At 43.8% G+C, this 15,193-nt stretch overlaps 1 protein-coding gene across 3 annotated transcripts in view; it reads right to left on the minus strand.

The window, feature by feature from the left end:
• Window positions 1–5,659, minus strand: part of LOC306670086 (mitotic spindle assembly checkpoint protein MAD2A-like) — an 86,988-nt gene extending 81,329 nt beyond the window's left edge. For all 3 annotated transcript variants that reach the window (XM_079154532.1, XM_079154533.1, XM_079154531.1), the window contains exons 1-2: window positions 4,704–5,659; window positions 4,250–4,396 (exon numbers count right to left, since the gene is read on the minus strand). In XM_079154532.1, the coding sequence (XP_079010658.1) occupies window positions 4,250–4,396; window positions 4,704–4,893 (337 nt within the window). In that variant the 5' untranslated portion in view covers window positions 4,894–5,659. The remainder of the gene's footprint in view (window positions 1–4,249; window positions 4,397–4,703) is intronic.
• Window positions 5,660–15,193: the final 9,534 nt, after the last annotated feature.

Consider the following 15,193-nt stretch of genomic DNA (forward strand, 5'->3'; position numbering starts at 1 on the left):
TAACTGCTCCAGAAAAAAACGGAAATTTAATAAGCCCTTTTCGATAAAAACTTCATATATGCTAACACAGGTAAATGGAAATAAAGCAATCAACAAGGTATTTTTTGGTTCAGATTTTCAATTTATAACAAACCTTCAGTTTGATGACAAAAAAAAAAAAAAAAAAATTCCCCCAAACAAAACACCTGACATTATAACAAGCTAACGTGTCAGACTTGCAAATCACTCCTTCAAAGATACCAAACCAAGATTCAAAAAGAGGCACATTTGCCTTTTAAGTCATGATTCAGCTCCTAATATGATGAGTGGGGTGAAATTTACTTTCTAATGATGTGGTAGGAAGTATTTTTCAAACAGGTCTTATCTCATGCATCATAATTTTTAATTGTATGTTCATTTTTACCATATTTTTTATTGGTGTATCACAGTTATACATAACGTGGGGTTTGGTATTACATATTTGCACAAGCACATGAAATAATATGACATGGGGTCAGAAGGAAATATGGGGGAAAATGGTGATTTAGGAGATTTATATTTGATGATTTCATTATAAAGCAACAGAAAACATACACACATATGCACATGTGCACACACGTAAGCACACACACACATTCATAGAGCTACAAATGAACCCTAGGTAATCAGTACACAAAATTATAGACGCAATCATTGTCCTTCACTTAAATGAAAAGAAGCAGAATAAGCCGAAATTTATATGACAAAATATTTTTATTTTTTACAAACAAATTCCCCAACTAACATCATTAAATTTCTTTCTTGCAAAAAGACATTTTCTCAAAACCTGGGAGATCAAAGTCCTATTAAATTATCATGAAGACCAACATCCCCATGTTTCATGAGCTTTAGAATAAATTGCTTTGTTTCAAAGGTTGGCTTCAAAAATAAAACAACCCCCACTATTTAATGGGAATGCACCCGAGCCCATGACAAGAATGACCTGATCACCTAAAACGTTTTCTTTCTCCATGAGAACAATTAACACACAAATTCAACATCACTGAGAACACACGGCCCGTTTCTGCAGCTTTTGGCTGCCTGTGCGCACGCGTGTGAAGGACACCAGTCCTGCAGTGCATGAAGACTCGCCTCCATCCTCACCTGCCAGGCACCAGGAGCCCCTTGGAGACAGGAACCTTCCCAGGGTAAGCTGCCTGGAGCAGGGGCCCAGTTCTGAAGGCCGAGGCAGGACTGCTGTGTGCACACTGCCCCCTCCTGGCCGCTGCAGGGACTTGTGCGCCTGCACAACTGTTGGTCTGTCAATGTCCTCTTCTCCACACCATGTGCAGAGGGTACTGAGGGTAAAATCCTTAGGCTTAAATCAGTTCTTTTGTCTCCATAAAAAACCTTACAGAAGAAAAAGCATGTCTCGCTATGTTTTCAAATAGACACAATTTGATAGGAGACTAGGTCAAGGAGTCTAGATGCTCAACTAAATCTTCAATCTTAGACTGACTACAACCGCTTGGGAACTCAGTTTCCTCATCAATACGACTATTTAACTAGGTCATTAATGAAGTTCTTTCCGTATAAAATCCCACGTTTCTAGCTTTCAAATATATTTGAGTAAAATATTTTGAAAATGTTTCAACCCCTAATGAGCAATACAGGTCTGTCTCTATTTTTCCAGTTATCTCTTATGAGTGAGTGTTTAGCTACCAGCTCTGCTTTTCTTCAGAAAGGAAGCCTGCAACCACATTCTCCCTTCCCAAAACACCTCAAGGAGGCTGCATCGCATGGAGAAGAAAGTAAACTCACAGAACCCAAAAGAAGCCTCTGAAACACTCTGAAAAGTGTGCACCCTTTGGAGAGGAAGGGATCAAGTCCAAACCCAGCGTCCTCAAAGCTTCTGCACCTCATGTGGCCACGGGGAAGCGCAAGAACAGACGAGTTTGGGCAGCTTCTCTACCACAGCGTGGACGGCACCACCCTGGCCCAAGACCCCTCACTCTTCCTCCACCTCCCCTGCCCTCAGCTCGGCTTCCCTCTCAAGATGTCCTGTTCTGATGAATCCCTTCTTACAACCTCTCTGGCACCATTCAGTCCTGGCTCTCAGCTTCCTACCCTGAGTACTGAGGTCTCTCTCACAGGTACTCCCTCAAAGAGTGGCCTAAGTACCTGCATCAGAATCCCTTGGGGACTGGTTAAACATCACTCTTGGCCCATACTGCATCCAGCACTGTCCAGCAGAAGCAGAATACGAGTTCTGTGTGCCATTTTAAATATCCTGCTAGACACTTAAAAGAATGGAAAAGAAGTGAAATTTTTTTTAATCCAATACATGTACATATATTTTGATTTGTGATCAAGTAGGATACATACTGTGAAATTTTACATTTTTGCCCTTAGTCTTTGAAATCTGGTACTTTGCACCTGCAGTTTATTTCAAGTACTTAAGAGCTGCCTGTCACTAGTGACTTATCAAATTGGACTGGACTAGCCTTGGGGAAAGAGGATTAGGAGCCAGGAATTTGCAAATACCCAGGAAATTCCACACACTCAATTCTGAGGACCAACACTCTAGACTTCCCTATACACAATCCATCCTTCAACCACCGCTGACTAACATTCAAACCGAACATTCCTTCAGCATGTCAATCCTAAGAAATCCCTGGGACCCACAGTTCAGTCAACTCAGATGGATATTCAAACTTCCCAAAAGTGGCCTCGCTCCTCCATCCTGCCTACTCTCCAATTAGAAAATATCTTGGGCTCTTCCATGAAGTTTTCCTAGATGAACATTCAAATGCTCAATCTTTCAACACTTTTAAACATTTACAGAGGAATGCCATCATTACGGGAGTAAGAGAAAAACAAAGTGGAGGTCACAGTTTAGACACACCCCAAGGCCAGGTGCTCACAGCCAAACTCACATCATCCAGATCTCCCCAAAATGCTCTCTAATCACAAAGACTCAAGCTTCATAGCCACGCGCTTGGCAGTAGGAGTCAGTGAAATAAGCTAATGAACTACAGACAAGCCAGTTTAAAAGCTGTTGGCCCTAACAATCAGTGTGCAAAAGACAACCACAAAAAAGGTCACAGCACTTCCTCCTGCCTGTGCAAACTGCGCTTCCAGCCTCTGGACACACTTCCACTTGGCTAAGTCTCCTGGATACAGCTTTCAGATTCACCCCTACCTGGTGTGACTTTTGACATACAGAGAAAACACAAGTGACCCTTTATTCGATTGTTAACAATGAAGGAAATTCTCTGAAGCAGCCTCACAAGGTGCCAAACTTCAGGTCAGGTCCTACACAGTGTGAGGGTACAAAGAAAATCTCTAACGTTTAAGGTAACATCTCAAAATAGACAGGAAAGCAGGCCACATTCAATAAATATCCAGGCCAAACTTTAGCAGAGCTATGCTTGAGAAAACCTATACCAGGGAATGAGCCCCTCCTGCACAAGTATAGGAGAGTCCACTCCTGCAGATGTGTTGGAAGGATTGACAGCTGACCTGGACATAATGCAGCTTGAAAGAGACACACCAATCGTTTGGTGGACATTCACTGAAGACCAGCTTAAAACTGAAATTAGTACAGAACTATAGTATAAAGAACGAAGCTACGTTGAAACAAAGACAACCTGAATACAATAATCAATGAATTTAAAATTTCAAATGAAAAAAGGGAGTCACTAAGTACTTTTTGGAACCAATATTTTGGAAAAGTAAATGGGGAGAAACACCCTACAACACACAAAAAAAGTACTCAGAATCCCAGGTGGAGAGAAAGATGGATGAAAAACTAGTAAGGACTCTAGATGGAAAAGAGATGGAGAATGAGCACCGACTCACAAGAGAATGCTCACAAGAGAATGCGGAGAGATAAAAGGCTTACTGGATCACAGGCACAGTTTTTAAAAAGCCAAATGGAAACAGTTTACAAGTGAGAAGAGCGTACTGGGTTTGCAACAGAAGTACTTATTCAGTATTTTTGGGGAGGGGCACTTTAGTTCCTGGTGGGACACCACTTTATTCTCCTCCGTGGCAATCCACGGGTGCATACTCCAGCTGCAGGACACGACCCCGCACGTCACCGACACGGCCAGCAGCTGCAGGACACGGCCCCGCACGCCACCGACACGGTCAGCAGCTGCAGGACACGGCCCCGCACGCCACCTACACTGCCGGCAGCTGCAGGACACGGCCCCGCGCGCCACCTACACTGCCGGCAGCTGCAGGACACGGCCCCGCGCGCCACCGACACGTCAGCAGCGATCCGCACCTTTGAGCTGCTCCACCACACTGCTGAGGTACTTGATGAGCTCCGGGTCCGTGGTCACCAGCAGGGTGAGCCCGTACTTCTGCACTCGAGTGAAGGTTTCCGAGGGGTAGATGCCACGCTGGTAGAGAATGCTGTTGATGCCAAACGCTGGAAAGAGGGACGCCAGGTGAGCCCGGCGCTCCGCACGCGCTGCGGAGGCGGGGCAGGCGCAACGCGCGGCCTGCGGCCTGGGCACCCGCTCCCAGCACGGGTTCTGCGAGCCGCTGCGGCAGAAGCGCCCGCCCTGCGCGGCCCGCAGGCTCCCCCGGCCAGCCCACCTGCGGCGCGGAGCGAGCGGGCGACGCCAGCGGCCCTTCCGCCCGGAAACGCCCCGCCGCGCCCGGGCCGCGCTCGGCCCGCGGGGCCGCTGGAGCACCCGGCCCGCCACACACGCCGTCGCCCGCCCGCGACTCACAGAAGAACTCGGCCACGATCTCCGCGCTCCCGCGCAGGGTGATGCCCTGTTCCCGGGACAGCTGCCGCGCCATGGCGAGTGCGCGACCAGGGCCAGCACTAACCCGCGGCTCCCGCCACCCGATTCGAAAGTAAGGGCGCTCAGAGCGCGCACGCGCGAACGCACAGGCCCCGCCCACAACGTTAGTCATGCGCACGCGCGAACTTCCAGGCCGCGCCCACGCCACCGACTGTGCTCAGACACTAGCGTTCAGGCCACGCCCACGCCACCTGAGCTGCGCACGCGCGTACGCCGGAGCTCGGCCAATGTCGCCCTCCCTCAGCAGGCGCGAACTCTAGGTCCCTCCCACGCAGCCGGGCCTGCGCTCTGCCCCAGCTCTGCCTGGACTTGTGAGGCCGTTTGCGCAGGCGCGTGGGCTGCGAATGCCTCTGCTGGCTTTGGGGTGGGCACGGGGGGTGCTTCCCTTTGCTCAACATGGCAGGACCAGGTTGGGTTTCAGGCCGCTGCTTGGAGCTGGCTGCGCTCCAGAGTTGCCGAGTGTCCCCGCGCTGGGGACGAAGGGCGACGGGGGAGTTGAGCAGGAGCAGCGTCCGGCCCGTGGAGACTGCTCCTAGCAGCCGGGGCAGGTGTCTGCACCGGGCGAGTGCGGTGCAGCGTCCAGGGCAGCTGCTGAAGAACCTCGTTCGTACAGCGGTCGGGACACTGATGCCCACGCTCTCCTGCCACCTCCCCGCCTTCCTCTCTGGGGTTTAGTCCAGATGGCGTTCCGTCTTGAGTGGGAGAGAAGTGACTTCCCACAACAGTCCACCTTCCGCGCCCCACCAGGCCAGGACAAGTGGCTCTGCCACCTCCAGGGACGGAACTCGGGTGTGCGCTGAGAACAGCGGGTCTGGGAGTTGTCCTGGGCTTCAGGTCGCAAAGCGCGGCCTGCTGCACTCTGCCTCTTGGTGTCTGGGCCTCCGACAGGCACAGCGGGCTGGGCCACGCACCACGGGTGGGGCTGCCACGCGGCTGGGCGGCCCGCAGCTGGACTGTGAGGCACGCCCGGGGGCCCCCGAGGGCCCGCGGGCTCAGGCAGCTGCTCTGGCAGACCCACGGAGAGGACACCTTGCAGGGCCAGTGGTTTCACTCGGGAAGCTGGGGACAGAGAGGAAGGCAGCAGTGTGTTTCTGGTTTGTTTTGTTTTGTTTTTGTATATCACTTAATCCGATGAAAATACAACAGAAAGAACGCCTTAAAAATGTATCACCTAAAAATATTTCTCTGAAATCACTACAGTGTGCTTTAACTTGGGCAAAATTTATTAATATCTAATGTAAATAAATCTGACTCCTGAGATATTCCAGAATGTACCAGCTGAAGCTTGCCAATAAAATTATCTTTACGGAGTCATTCTGGAGTGATGTCCAGCAGTGAAAGCCCTGTATGTGAGCAACTCATTCCAGGCGGGAATGCACAAGGTGTTCACTGATCAATTCCTGCCAGACTGGACTTCTCTGGCCAGTGACTGTTGGACACTGAGGTCGTCTGAAGCCTCTCCTGGGCCACCGGTTTGCCTGCCCTTGTCCTACACACAAGATATGCTTGCAGGTCAGATTCCCTTTTGGTACTCAGGAGCAGGGTACACCTCTCCCTCAGCATTGACTCTGTGCATGTGGCCTGACCAGACCCTTCAGGCCTGGTAGCTATTTTAGTGGATAAAACTGTGAACTACAAGCTGACATTTTTTTTCTTCCCTATAGCTTTATTGAGGTAAAACTGAAGTACAATATAATGCACATATTTGGAGTATGCAATTTGATCAGTTTTGACATGTATGTAACCAATACAATCAATATAAAAAAGATTTCCTGTACTTTTTAAAATTTGAAATCATGCAGCATGTTTCCTGCATGATTTATTACATCAGAAATCAATCACCTTAAGAAATATAGAACCCCACTCCCACATGTCAACTACTTCAAAATTAAAGGGCGTACTTATAAATATCTCACAGGTCATGGAAGAAAGCACCAGGAAAGTAAATAAAAAGTGCTTTGAACTAAGTGATAGTAAAAGCTTAAAATACAAGAATCACTTGTTCACTGGGATGAACAGTACTCAGATGAACATTATAACATCAGAAAGAAGCTCAATTAACATTTTCAAATTAGGTAGTAGGAAGGAAAATATGTGTAGGTGCAGAAATATATGAAATAGAAAAGAATACAGCTAAAGTTGATAGAAATCAAGTCTAATCAAGAAAAAAATAAAAACAAAAATATCAATGGAAAGGGACCTATGAAAATACTCCTACAGATGCCAAAAGTATAGGAAGGTAATTATGATTGCATGCGAACACATGTGATAGGTTACATGGCATGGTCTGTATTAGAGAAGGATCGTGTGCTGTTGAGAAAAAGTGTATTCACTCATTGATGGGCGAAATAGTCTATATATGTCTGTAAAGACTAAGTTATCAATTCTGTTTTTTAGTTCTATAGTTTCTTTATTTAGCTTTTGGTTAGAGGATCTATCCAGGGTGACAGAAGCAAGTTAAAGTTACCCAGTATTATTGTGTTGCGGTCTATTTGGTTCTTGAAGCTGAGAAGGATTGGTTTGATGTATAGATGCACCATTGTTTGGGGCATAAATAGTTACGATTGTTATGTCTTGTTGATGTGTTGCTCCCTTAAGTAGTATGTAATGTCCTTGTCTCCTTTCTGATTAACTTTGGCTTGAAGTCCATTCTCTCTGATATGAGGATAGAAACTCCTGCTTGTTTACACAGTCCATGTGAGTGATATGCTTTTTCCCAACCTTTTACCTTCAGTGTGTGGATGGATGGCTTTTCCTACGAGATGAGTCTCTTGAAGACAGCATATTGTTGACTCTTGTTTTTTAATCCAATCTGCCAGTCTGGCTTTTTTGTTGTTGTTGTTGTTGTTATTGTTTTGGTACTGGGGATTGAGTCCAGAGGTATTCAACCACTAAGCCACATCCCCAGCCCATTTTTCTGTTTTATTTAGAGACAGGGTCTCACTGATTTGCTTAGGGCCTCATTAAGTAGCTGAGGCTGGTTTTGAACTCATGGTCCTCCTGCCTCCATCTCTTGAGCCAATGGGATTACAGGTGTGCACCACTATGCCTGGCTGAGTCTATGTTTTTTAATTGATGGGTTTAGGCCACTTACATTCAGTGTTATTATTGAGAAAGGATTTTTACTCCCTTCCATTTTGATTTATTTCTGGTTTTTAATTTTAATTAGTTGCTCCTTTTATTGACTATTCTTCTAATGTAGTTATTCCCTTTGCTGGTTTTCAATTTTATTTCTCATTTCTTCTTCATGAAATATTTTATTGAGAATGTTTTGTAATGCAGGCTTTCTAGCTGTGACTTCTTTTAATTTTTGTTTATCATGGAGGGTTTTTATTTCATCATCAATTATGCCGCTTAGGGAGATCCAAGATGGTGGACTAGAGGGAGGCTGCATTCCTTATCGCTCCGTAACTTGGGTTTCAAGCAGAGGATATCTGTTTCTCTGTGAGGCAGTCTTTGCTGCTTATTGATCCCCTGCTGTTTAATCCATTTGTCCACTCTGATCACCTGTAGTCTGCCAGCATAGCAACTACTTTTTGAGTGCAGATTGCTCACTGACTGGTACCTATTATCCGCCATTTGCTTGCCTCTTGCCTGCCCATTGCTTACCATCACCCACCACCCAAGGTCCACCTGCTGATCATCCACTGGTAACCAGCAGACTGACCACAGACCCCTAGTGGATTGCCAGCTGCCTACTGTTGCCTGGAAGTCCACTGTCACAGAACCTGCAGGTTTGGTTACACATGGCTGCAGCCATTTTGAGACAACCACCAGGACCTGTAGGACCCCCGGCCAGACTGACCGAGCCCCATCTCCAGGACCCCTCAGCCCAACCAACCATACCCTACCTACCGGAACCCAGGCCAACCACACCCACACCCCAAGCTGCAGCACCCCATTTGCCAACACATTTGGAAGCCAGAGTGGCCATCTTGGGTCACCCTGGAAGCAGTAGCTCCCATGCTTAGGTGGGGCAAATCCCATCCTGAGACCCCTGCTGGAGACTTGAAGCTCACTCTCAGGCACTTTCATACATCAGTCTACTGAACACTGGGAGGTTTGAATACTCTATGACTGTTACAGTGTAGATTTTCTTTTCTTTTTTCTTTTTTTCTCCTTTTAGAAAATTTTAAAGTTTTTATTTCTTTACTTCTATTGCTCTATTTTCCTTTTGTTTACCTGTTTCCTCAGTCTCTTTCCCCCTTTTCTCATGCTAACAACCAACTTCTTTTGATTACACTCTCACACTTTCTATGATTTAGAACTTCTATATACTCTTTTCTTATCCCATTAACAGTTACATCCTATACCCCTCCCCATACTCTTTGTCCTCCATTAGAAACTGCAGACCTTATTGCAGAGCTGTTTGTTATACTGTAAGGTAATAATTGAACTCATTCTGTTTATTATGACAATATTGATAATGTCTTCATAGGGGCTATTTGGTTTAGGGCTGTGTACTGTCTGTACTGGGTACTACTAATATTGATCACCCCCTTAAAGAAGAGGTTTTGGAAACCCATAGGGCCACTATAAGCCTATTGGGGGGGAAACTGTAATACCCCAGATCTTCACTGCTAGAGGGGAAGATACATGAACAACATGAAAAAACAAGGGAAGAAAATGATCCAAACAAACTTAAATTCTATATTAATAGAATGCAGTGACAGCATGGTAGAAGAAATGTCAGAAAAGGACTTCAGATTATACATGATTAAGATGATTCGTGAAGCAAAGGATGAGATAAGAGAGCAAATGCCGGCAATGAATGATAATACCAATAAGCAGTTGAAAAAGCAACTGCAGGAAGCAAAAGATCATTTCAGCAAAGAGAGATTCTCAAAACAACAACAAAAACAAATCCTTGAAATGAAGGAAACAATAAATCGAATAAAAAACTCAATGGAAAGCATCACCAACACACTAGATCACTTGGAAGACAGAACCTCAGACAATGAAGAAAAATATTTATTCTCGAAAATAAAGTTGAACAAATGAAGGAGATGATAAGAAATCATGAACAGAAACTCCAAGATCTATGGGACATCATGAAAAGACCAAATTTAAGTATTATTGGGATTGAGGAGGGCAAAGAAATATAAACCAAAGGAATGAACAACCTAGTCAATGAAATAATATCATAAAATTTCCCAAACATGAAGAATGAAATGGAAAATCAAATACAAGAGGCTTACAGAATACCACACGCACAAAATCACAACAGATTCACACCAAGGCACATTATAATGAAAATGCCTAACATACAAAATAAAGATAGGATTTTGAAGACTGTGAGAGAAAAGCACCAGATTACATATAGGGGGAAATCAATACAGATATCAGCAGTTTTCTCAGCCTGGAACAACATATTTCAAGCTCTGAAAGAACATGGTTGCCAACCAAGAATCCTATACCCAGCAACACTAACCTTCAGATTTGAAGATGAAATAAAATCCTTCCATGATAAACAAAAGTTAAAAGAATTTACAAATAGCTTGCACTACAGAATATTCTCAGCAAAATATTTCATGAGGAGGAAATGAAAAACAACAATGGAGGTCAGCAAAGGGAGGAACTACCTTAGAGAAAAACCACTCAAAAGAGAAACCAAGTCAAGTTAAGAACCAGAAATAAGCCCAAGTGACTGGGAATACAAATCACATCTCAATAATAACCCTGAACATTAATGTACTAAACTCATCAACCAAAAGACGTAGACTGACAGAATGGATTAAAAAGAAAGACCCAACAATATGCTGCCTGCAAGAGACTCATCTCATAGAAAAATTACATCCACAGACTAAAGGTGAAAGGATGGGAAGAAACATACCACGCACACGGACTCAGTTAAAAAAGGGGGGGTTCCATCCTTATATCAGATAAAGTGGACTTCAAGCCAAAGTTAGTCAGAAGGGATAAAGAAGGACATTTCATACTGCTTAAGGGAACCATAAGTCAGGAAGACATAACGATGGTAAATATTTATGCCCCCAAAAATGGTGCATCCATATACATCAAAAAAATCTGTCACAATTCCAGGGATCAAATAGACCACAACACAATAATTCTGGGTGACTTAACACACCTATGTCACTACTGGATAGATCTTCCAAACAAAGCCTAAACAAAGAAACCATAGAATTCAATAACACAATCAATAACTTAGACTTAACAGACATATATGGAATATTCCATCCATCAATGAGTGAATACACTTGCTTCTCAGCAGCACATGGAACCTTCTCTAAAATAGACCATATGTTATGTCACAAAGCAGTCCTTAGTAAATGCAAAAAAAAAAAAAAAATAGAGATACTACCTTGAGTTCTATCAGATCATAATCAGATCATAATGGAATGAAATTAGAAATCAATGACAAATAAAAAGCTGAAATTACTCTAACACCTGAAGACTAAATAATATGCTATTGAATGAAGCATGGATAACAGAAAATGTCAGGGAGGAGAAAAAAAATTCTTAGAGGTAAATGAGAATAATGATACAATATATCAAAATCTCTAGAACACTATGAAAGCAGTAATAAGAGGAAAATTCATTGGAGCACATTCAAGAAAAGAATAAAAGATCAACAACTAAATGACCTAACATTACATCTTAAAGCCCTAGAAAAAGAAGAACAGAACAACATCAAAAGAACAACATCATAAGACAGGAAATAATTAAAATCAGAGCTGAAATCAGTGAAATTGAAACAAAGGAAGCAATTCCAAAAATTGACAAAACAAAAAGTTGGTTCTTTGAAAAAGTAAACAAAACAAACCCTTAGCCACACTAACAAAGAGAAGGAGACAGAAAACTCAAATTACTAAAATTCGTGATGAAAAAGGAAATAGCACGACAGACACCACTGAAATACATAACATAATGAGAAGCTACTTTGAAAATCTGTATTCCAACAAAGTAGAAAATTTAGAAGACATCAACAAATTTCTACGGACATATGATTCTCCCAAACTGAACCAGGAGGACATACACAATTTAAACAGATCAAAATCAAGCAATGAAATAGAAGAAGCCATTAAAAACCTACCATCCAAGAAAAGTCCAGGACCAGATGGATTCTCAGCTGAGATCTACAAGACCTTCAAAGAAGAACTAATATCAATACTCCTCAAAGTATTCCAGGAAATAGAAAAGGAGGGATCCCTTCCAAACTCATTCTATGAAGCTAGTATCACCCTCATTCCCAAACCAGACAAAGATACATCAAGGAAAGAAAATTTTAGACCAATATCTCTGATGAATATAGACATAAAAATCCTTAACAAAACTCTGGCAAATTGCACACAAAAATATATTAAGAAGATAGTGCACCATGATCAAGTAGGGTTCATCCCAGTGATGCAAGGTTGGCTCAACATCTGTAAATCAATAAACGTAATCCATCATGTCAATAGACTTAAGGTTAAGAATCATATGATTATTTCAATTGATGCAGAGAAAGCATTTGACAAAATACAGCACCCCTTCATGCTCAAAACACTAGAAAAATTAGGTATAGTAGGAACATACCTGAACATTGTAAAGGCTATTTATGCTAAGCTCATGGCCAACATCATTCTTAATGGAGAAAAACTGAAAGCATTTCCTTTAAAACTGGGAACAAGACAGGAATGCCCTCTTTCACCACTTCTATTCAACATCATCTTTGAAATACTAGCCAGAGCAATTAGACAGACCAAAGAAATTAAAGGGATACAAATACAAAAAGAAGAAGTCAAACTGTCACTATTTGCTGATGACATGATTCTATATTTAGAGGATAAAAAAAAACTCCGCCAGAAAACTTCTAGACCTCATAAATGAATTCAGAAAAATAACAGGATGTAACATCAACATTCATAAATCTAAAGCATTTTTATTCATAAGAGATGAAACATCTGAAAGGGAAATGAGGAAAACAACTCCATTCACAATAGCCTCAAAAAAAAAAAAAATACTGGGAATCAATCTAACCAAAGAGGTGAAAGATCTCTATAATGAACACTTCAGAACATTAAAGAAAGAAATTGAGGAAGACCTTAGAAGATGGAAAGATCTCCCATGTTCTAGGATAGGCAGAATTAATATTATCAAAATGGCCATACTTCCAAAGGTGCTATATAGATTTAACACAATTCCAATTAAAATTCCAATGACATGTCTCATAGAAATAGAGAAAGCAATCATGAAATTCATCTGGAAGAACAAAAGACCCAGAATAATCAAAGCAATCCTGGGCAGGAAGAGCGATGCAGGATGAATCACAGTACCAGACCTTAAACTCTACTGTAGAGCAATAGTAACAAAAACAGCATGGTATTGGCACCAAAAAAAAGACAGGTAGACCAATGATACAGGATAGAAGACACAGAGACATATCCATATAAGTACAGTTATCTCATACTAGACAAAAGTACCAAAAACTTACAATGGAGAAAAGATACCCTGTTCAACAAATGGTGCTGGCAAAACTGGAAATCCATATGCAGTAAAATGAAATTAAACCTGTATCTCTTACCCTGCACAAAACTCAACTCAAAATGAATCAAGGATCTAGAAAGTAGACCAGAGACCCTTCATCAAATAGAAGAAAAAGTAGGCCTGAATCTTCATCACGTTGGCTTAGGACTAGCCTTCCTTAACAAGACCCACATAGCACAAGAAATAAAAGCAAGAATCAATAAATGGAATAGATTCAAACTAAAAAGCTTTATCTCAGCAAAGGAAATAATCAATAATATGAAAAGAGAGCCTATGGAGTGGGAGAAAATCTTTTCCACACACACCTCAAATAGAGCACTCATCTCCAAAGTTTATAAAGTACTTTAAAAACTTTACACCAAAAATACAATGAACCCAATCAATAAATGGGCTAAGGAAGTGGGCAGACACTTCACAGAAGAAGATATACAGGTGATCAACAAATATATGAAAAAGTGCTCGTCATTCCTAGTAATTAGAGAAATGCAAATTAAAACCACCCTAAGATTTCATCTAACTCCAATTAGAATGGTTATTATCAAGAACACAAGTAATAGTAAGTGTTGGCGTGGATGTGGGGGAAAGAGGCACACTCATTCATTGCTGATGGAGTTGCAAATTGGTGCAACCACTCTGGAAAGCAGTGTGGAGATTCCTCAGAAAGCTTGCATGTTAGTCCTTACAGGTCCCTGGGTTGGGACATGTATATGCCTCCACAGAGTAAATAATCCATCCCAACTTTGGCACTCTGGGTACCAGGGCTGGAGAAGTGGTGGCCGGGAAAATGTGTCACTTTCTACAACTGATTAACAAGTCTTAATACCATAAAATTGGGCCTATTAACATTTGTGAAGCTTTGATTGTTTTGTGCAAGAATAAAAAGAGGCTGTCAGTCAGCTTGCAAGCTCCAAAGGCTTGCCTGGCTCCGTGGCCTCACTGGACCATCTCCGTAAAGGCCCAGGCAGCCACAGCAGTTACAGTCTGATGACCACCATTCAGTGCTGGGGACAGAGACGCTTGACACAGTGGCAGTCCTGGTATGGTAGAGCAGGTGGTCTCAGGGTTTGGAGGGAAGGCGCTCAGGCTGAGGCAGGCCCTGGGTGCCAGGAGGGCTCAGGAGCACTGGTCCAAGGTGTGCTGAACTTGGTGCATTGGGGCACTTGTGCTTCAGGGTACCTGGAAAGTTGGGTGGTGAAGTCAGAATGTGCCCCAAACACAATCGCCAAGGGCTTTGCTGTTGAACCTGCGCTTGTGGGAAAATCCAGTGTGGTCCAGATGGGATATTCCGTTCTGGGTTAGGTCAGCTGGCCAGTTACCCGAGTGGTGTTTCCAAGGCCAAGCTCTGAAAGATGGGCAACTCTTATGTCAGTTTTGTGTGCGGACCTTACTGAGGGCCCCGGCAAACCTGCCTCTGTGGTGTAGAGCACCGTGGCCCAGCCTGGCCGTGGTCGGATGGCCACAGAGATCACTGATTTGATGACACTCAGTGGGCCATCAGCTGCTGGTGGGGTGTGGCGAGAGCATGCCCTGGGCTGAGGGAGAGGAGGGGCAGGCCCCCACAGTGGTGGAGGGGACAACGGGACAGCAGGACAGAGGGGAGCTCTTCCATGTCTCCTGTGGAAACTCTGCCTTTGTTCGGAGGGCAGAGGCGGTCAGGGGCAAGGTGCAGAACATGTCGGTGTGCGGGCTGACACTGGGCCACTGATGCTGGCCACTGTGCTGTTCTGTTCAGGAGGGAGGCAGGAGGGTGAGTGAGCCAATGAGGGACTCAGCCAAACACTCAGGGTCTCAGAGACAAGGTGGCGGCTTCTTCAGGGCTTTGCCCTATCAGCCTGTCCCTGCAGCGAAGCCATCACCCTGAAGGACATAGGCATGACATGTGGGCCGGGAGTGCTAGCCTCCTCTACGTGCAGGACAGAGGTCAG

The sequence above is a fragment of the Sciurus vulgaris genome, assembly GCF_902686455.1.
Source record: "Sciurus vulgaris genome assembly, chromosome: 9".
NCBI lineage: Eukaryota > Metazoa > Chordata > Mammalia > Rodentia > Sciuridae > Sciurus > Sciurus vulgaris.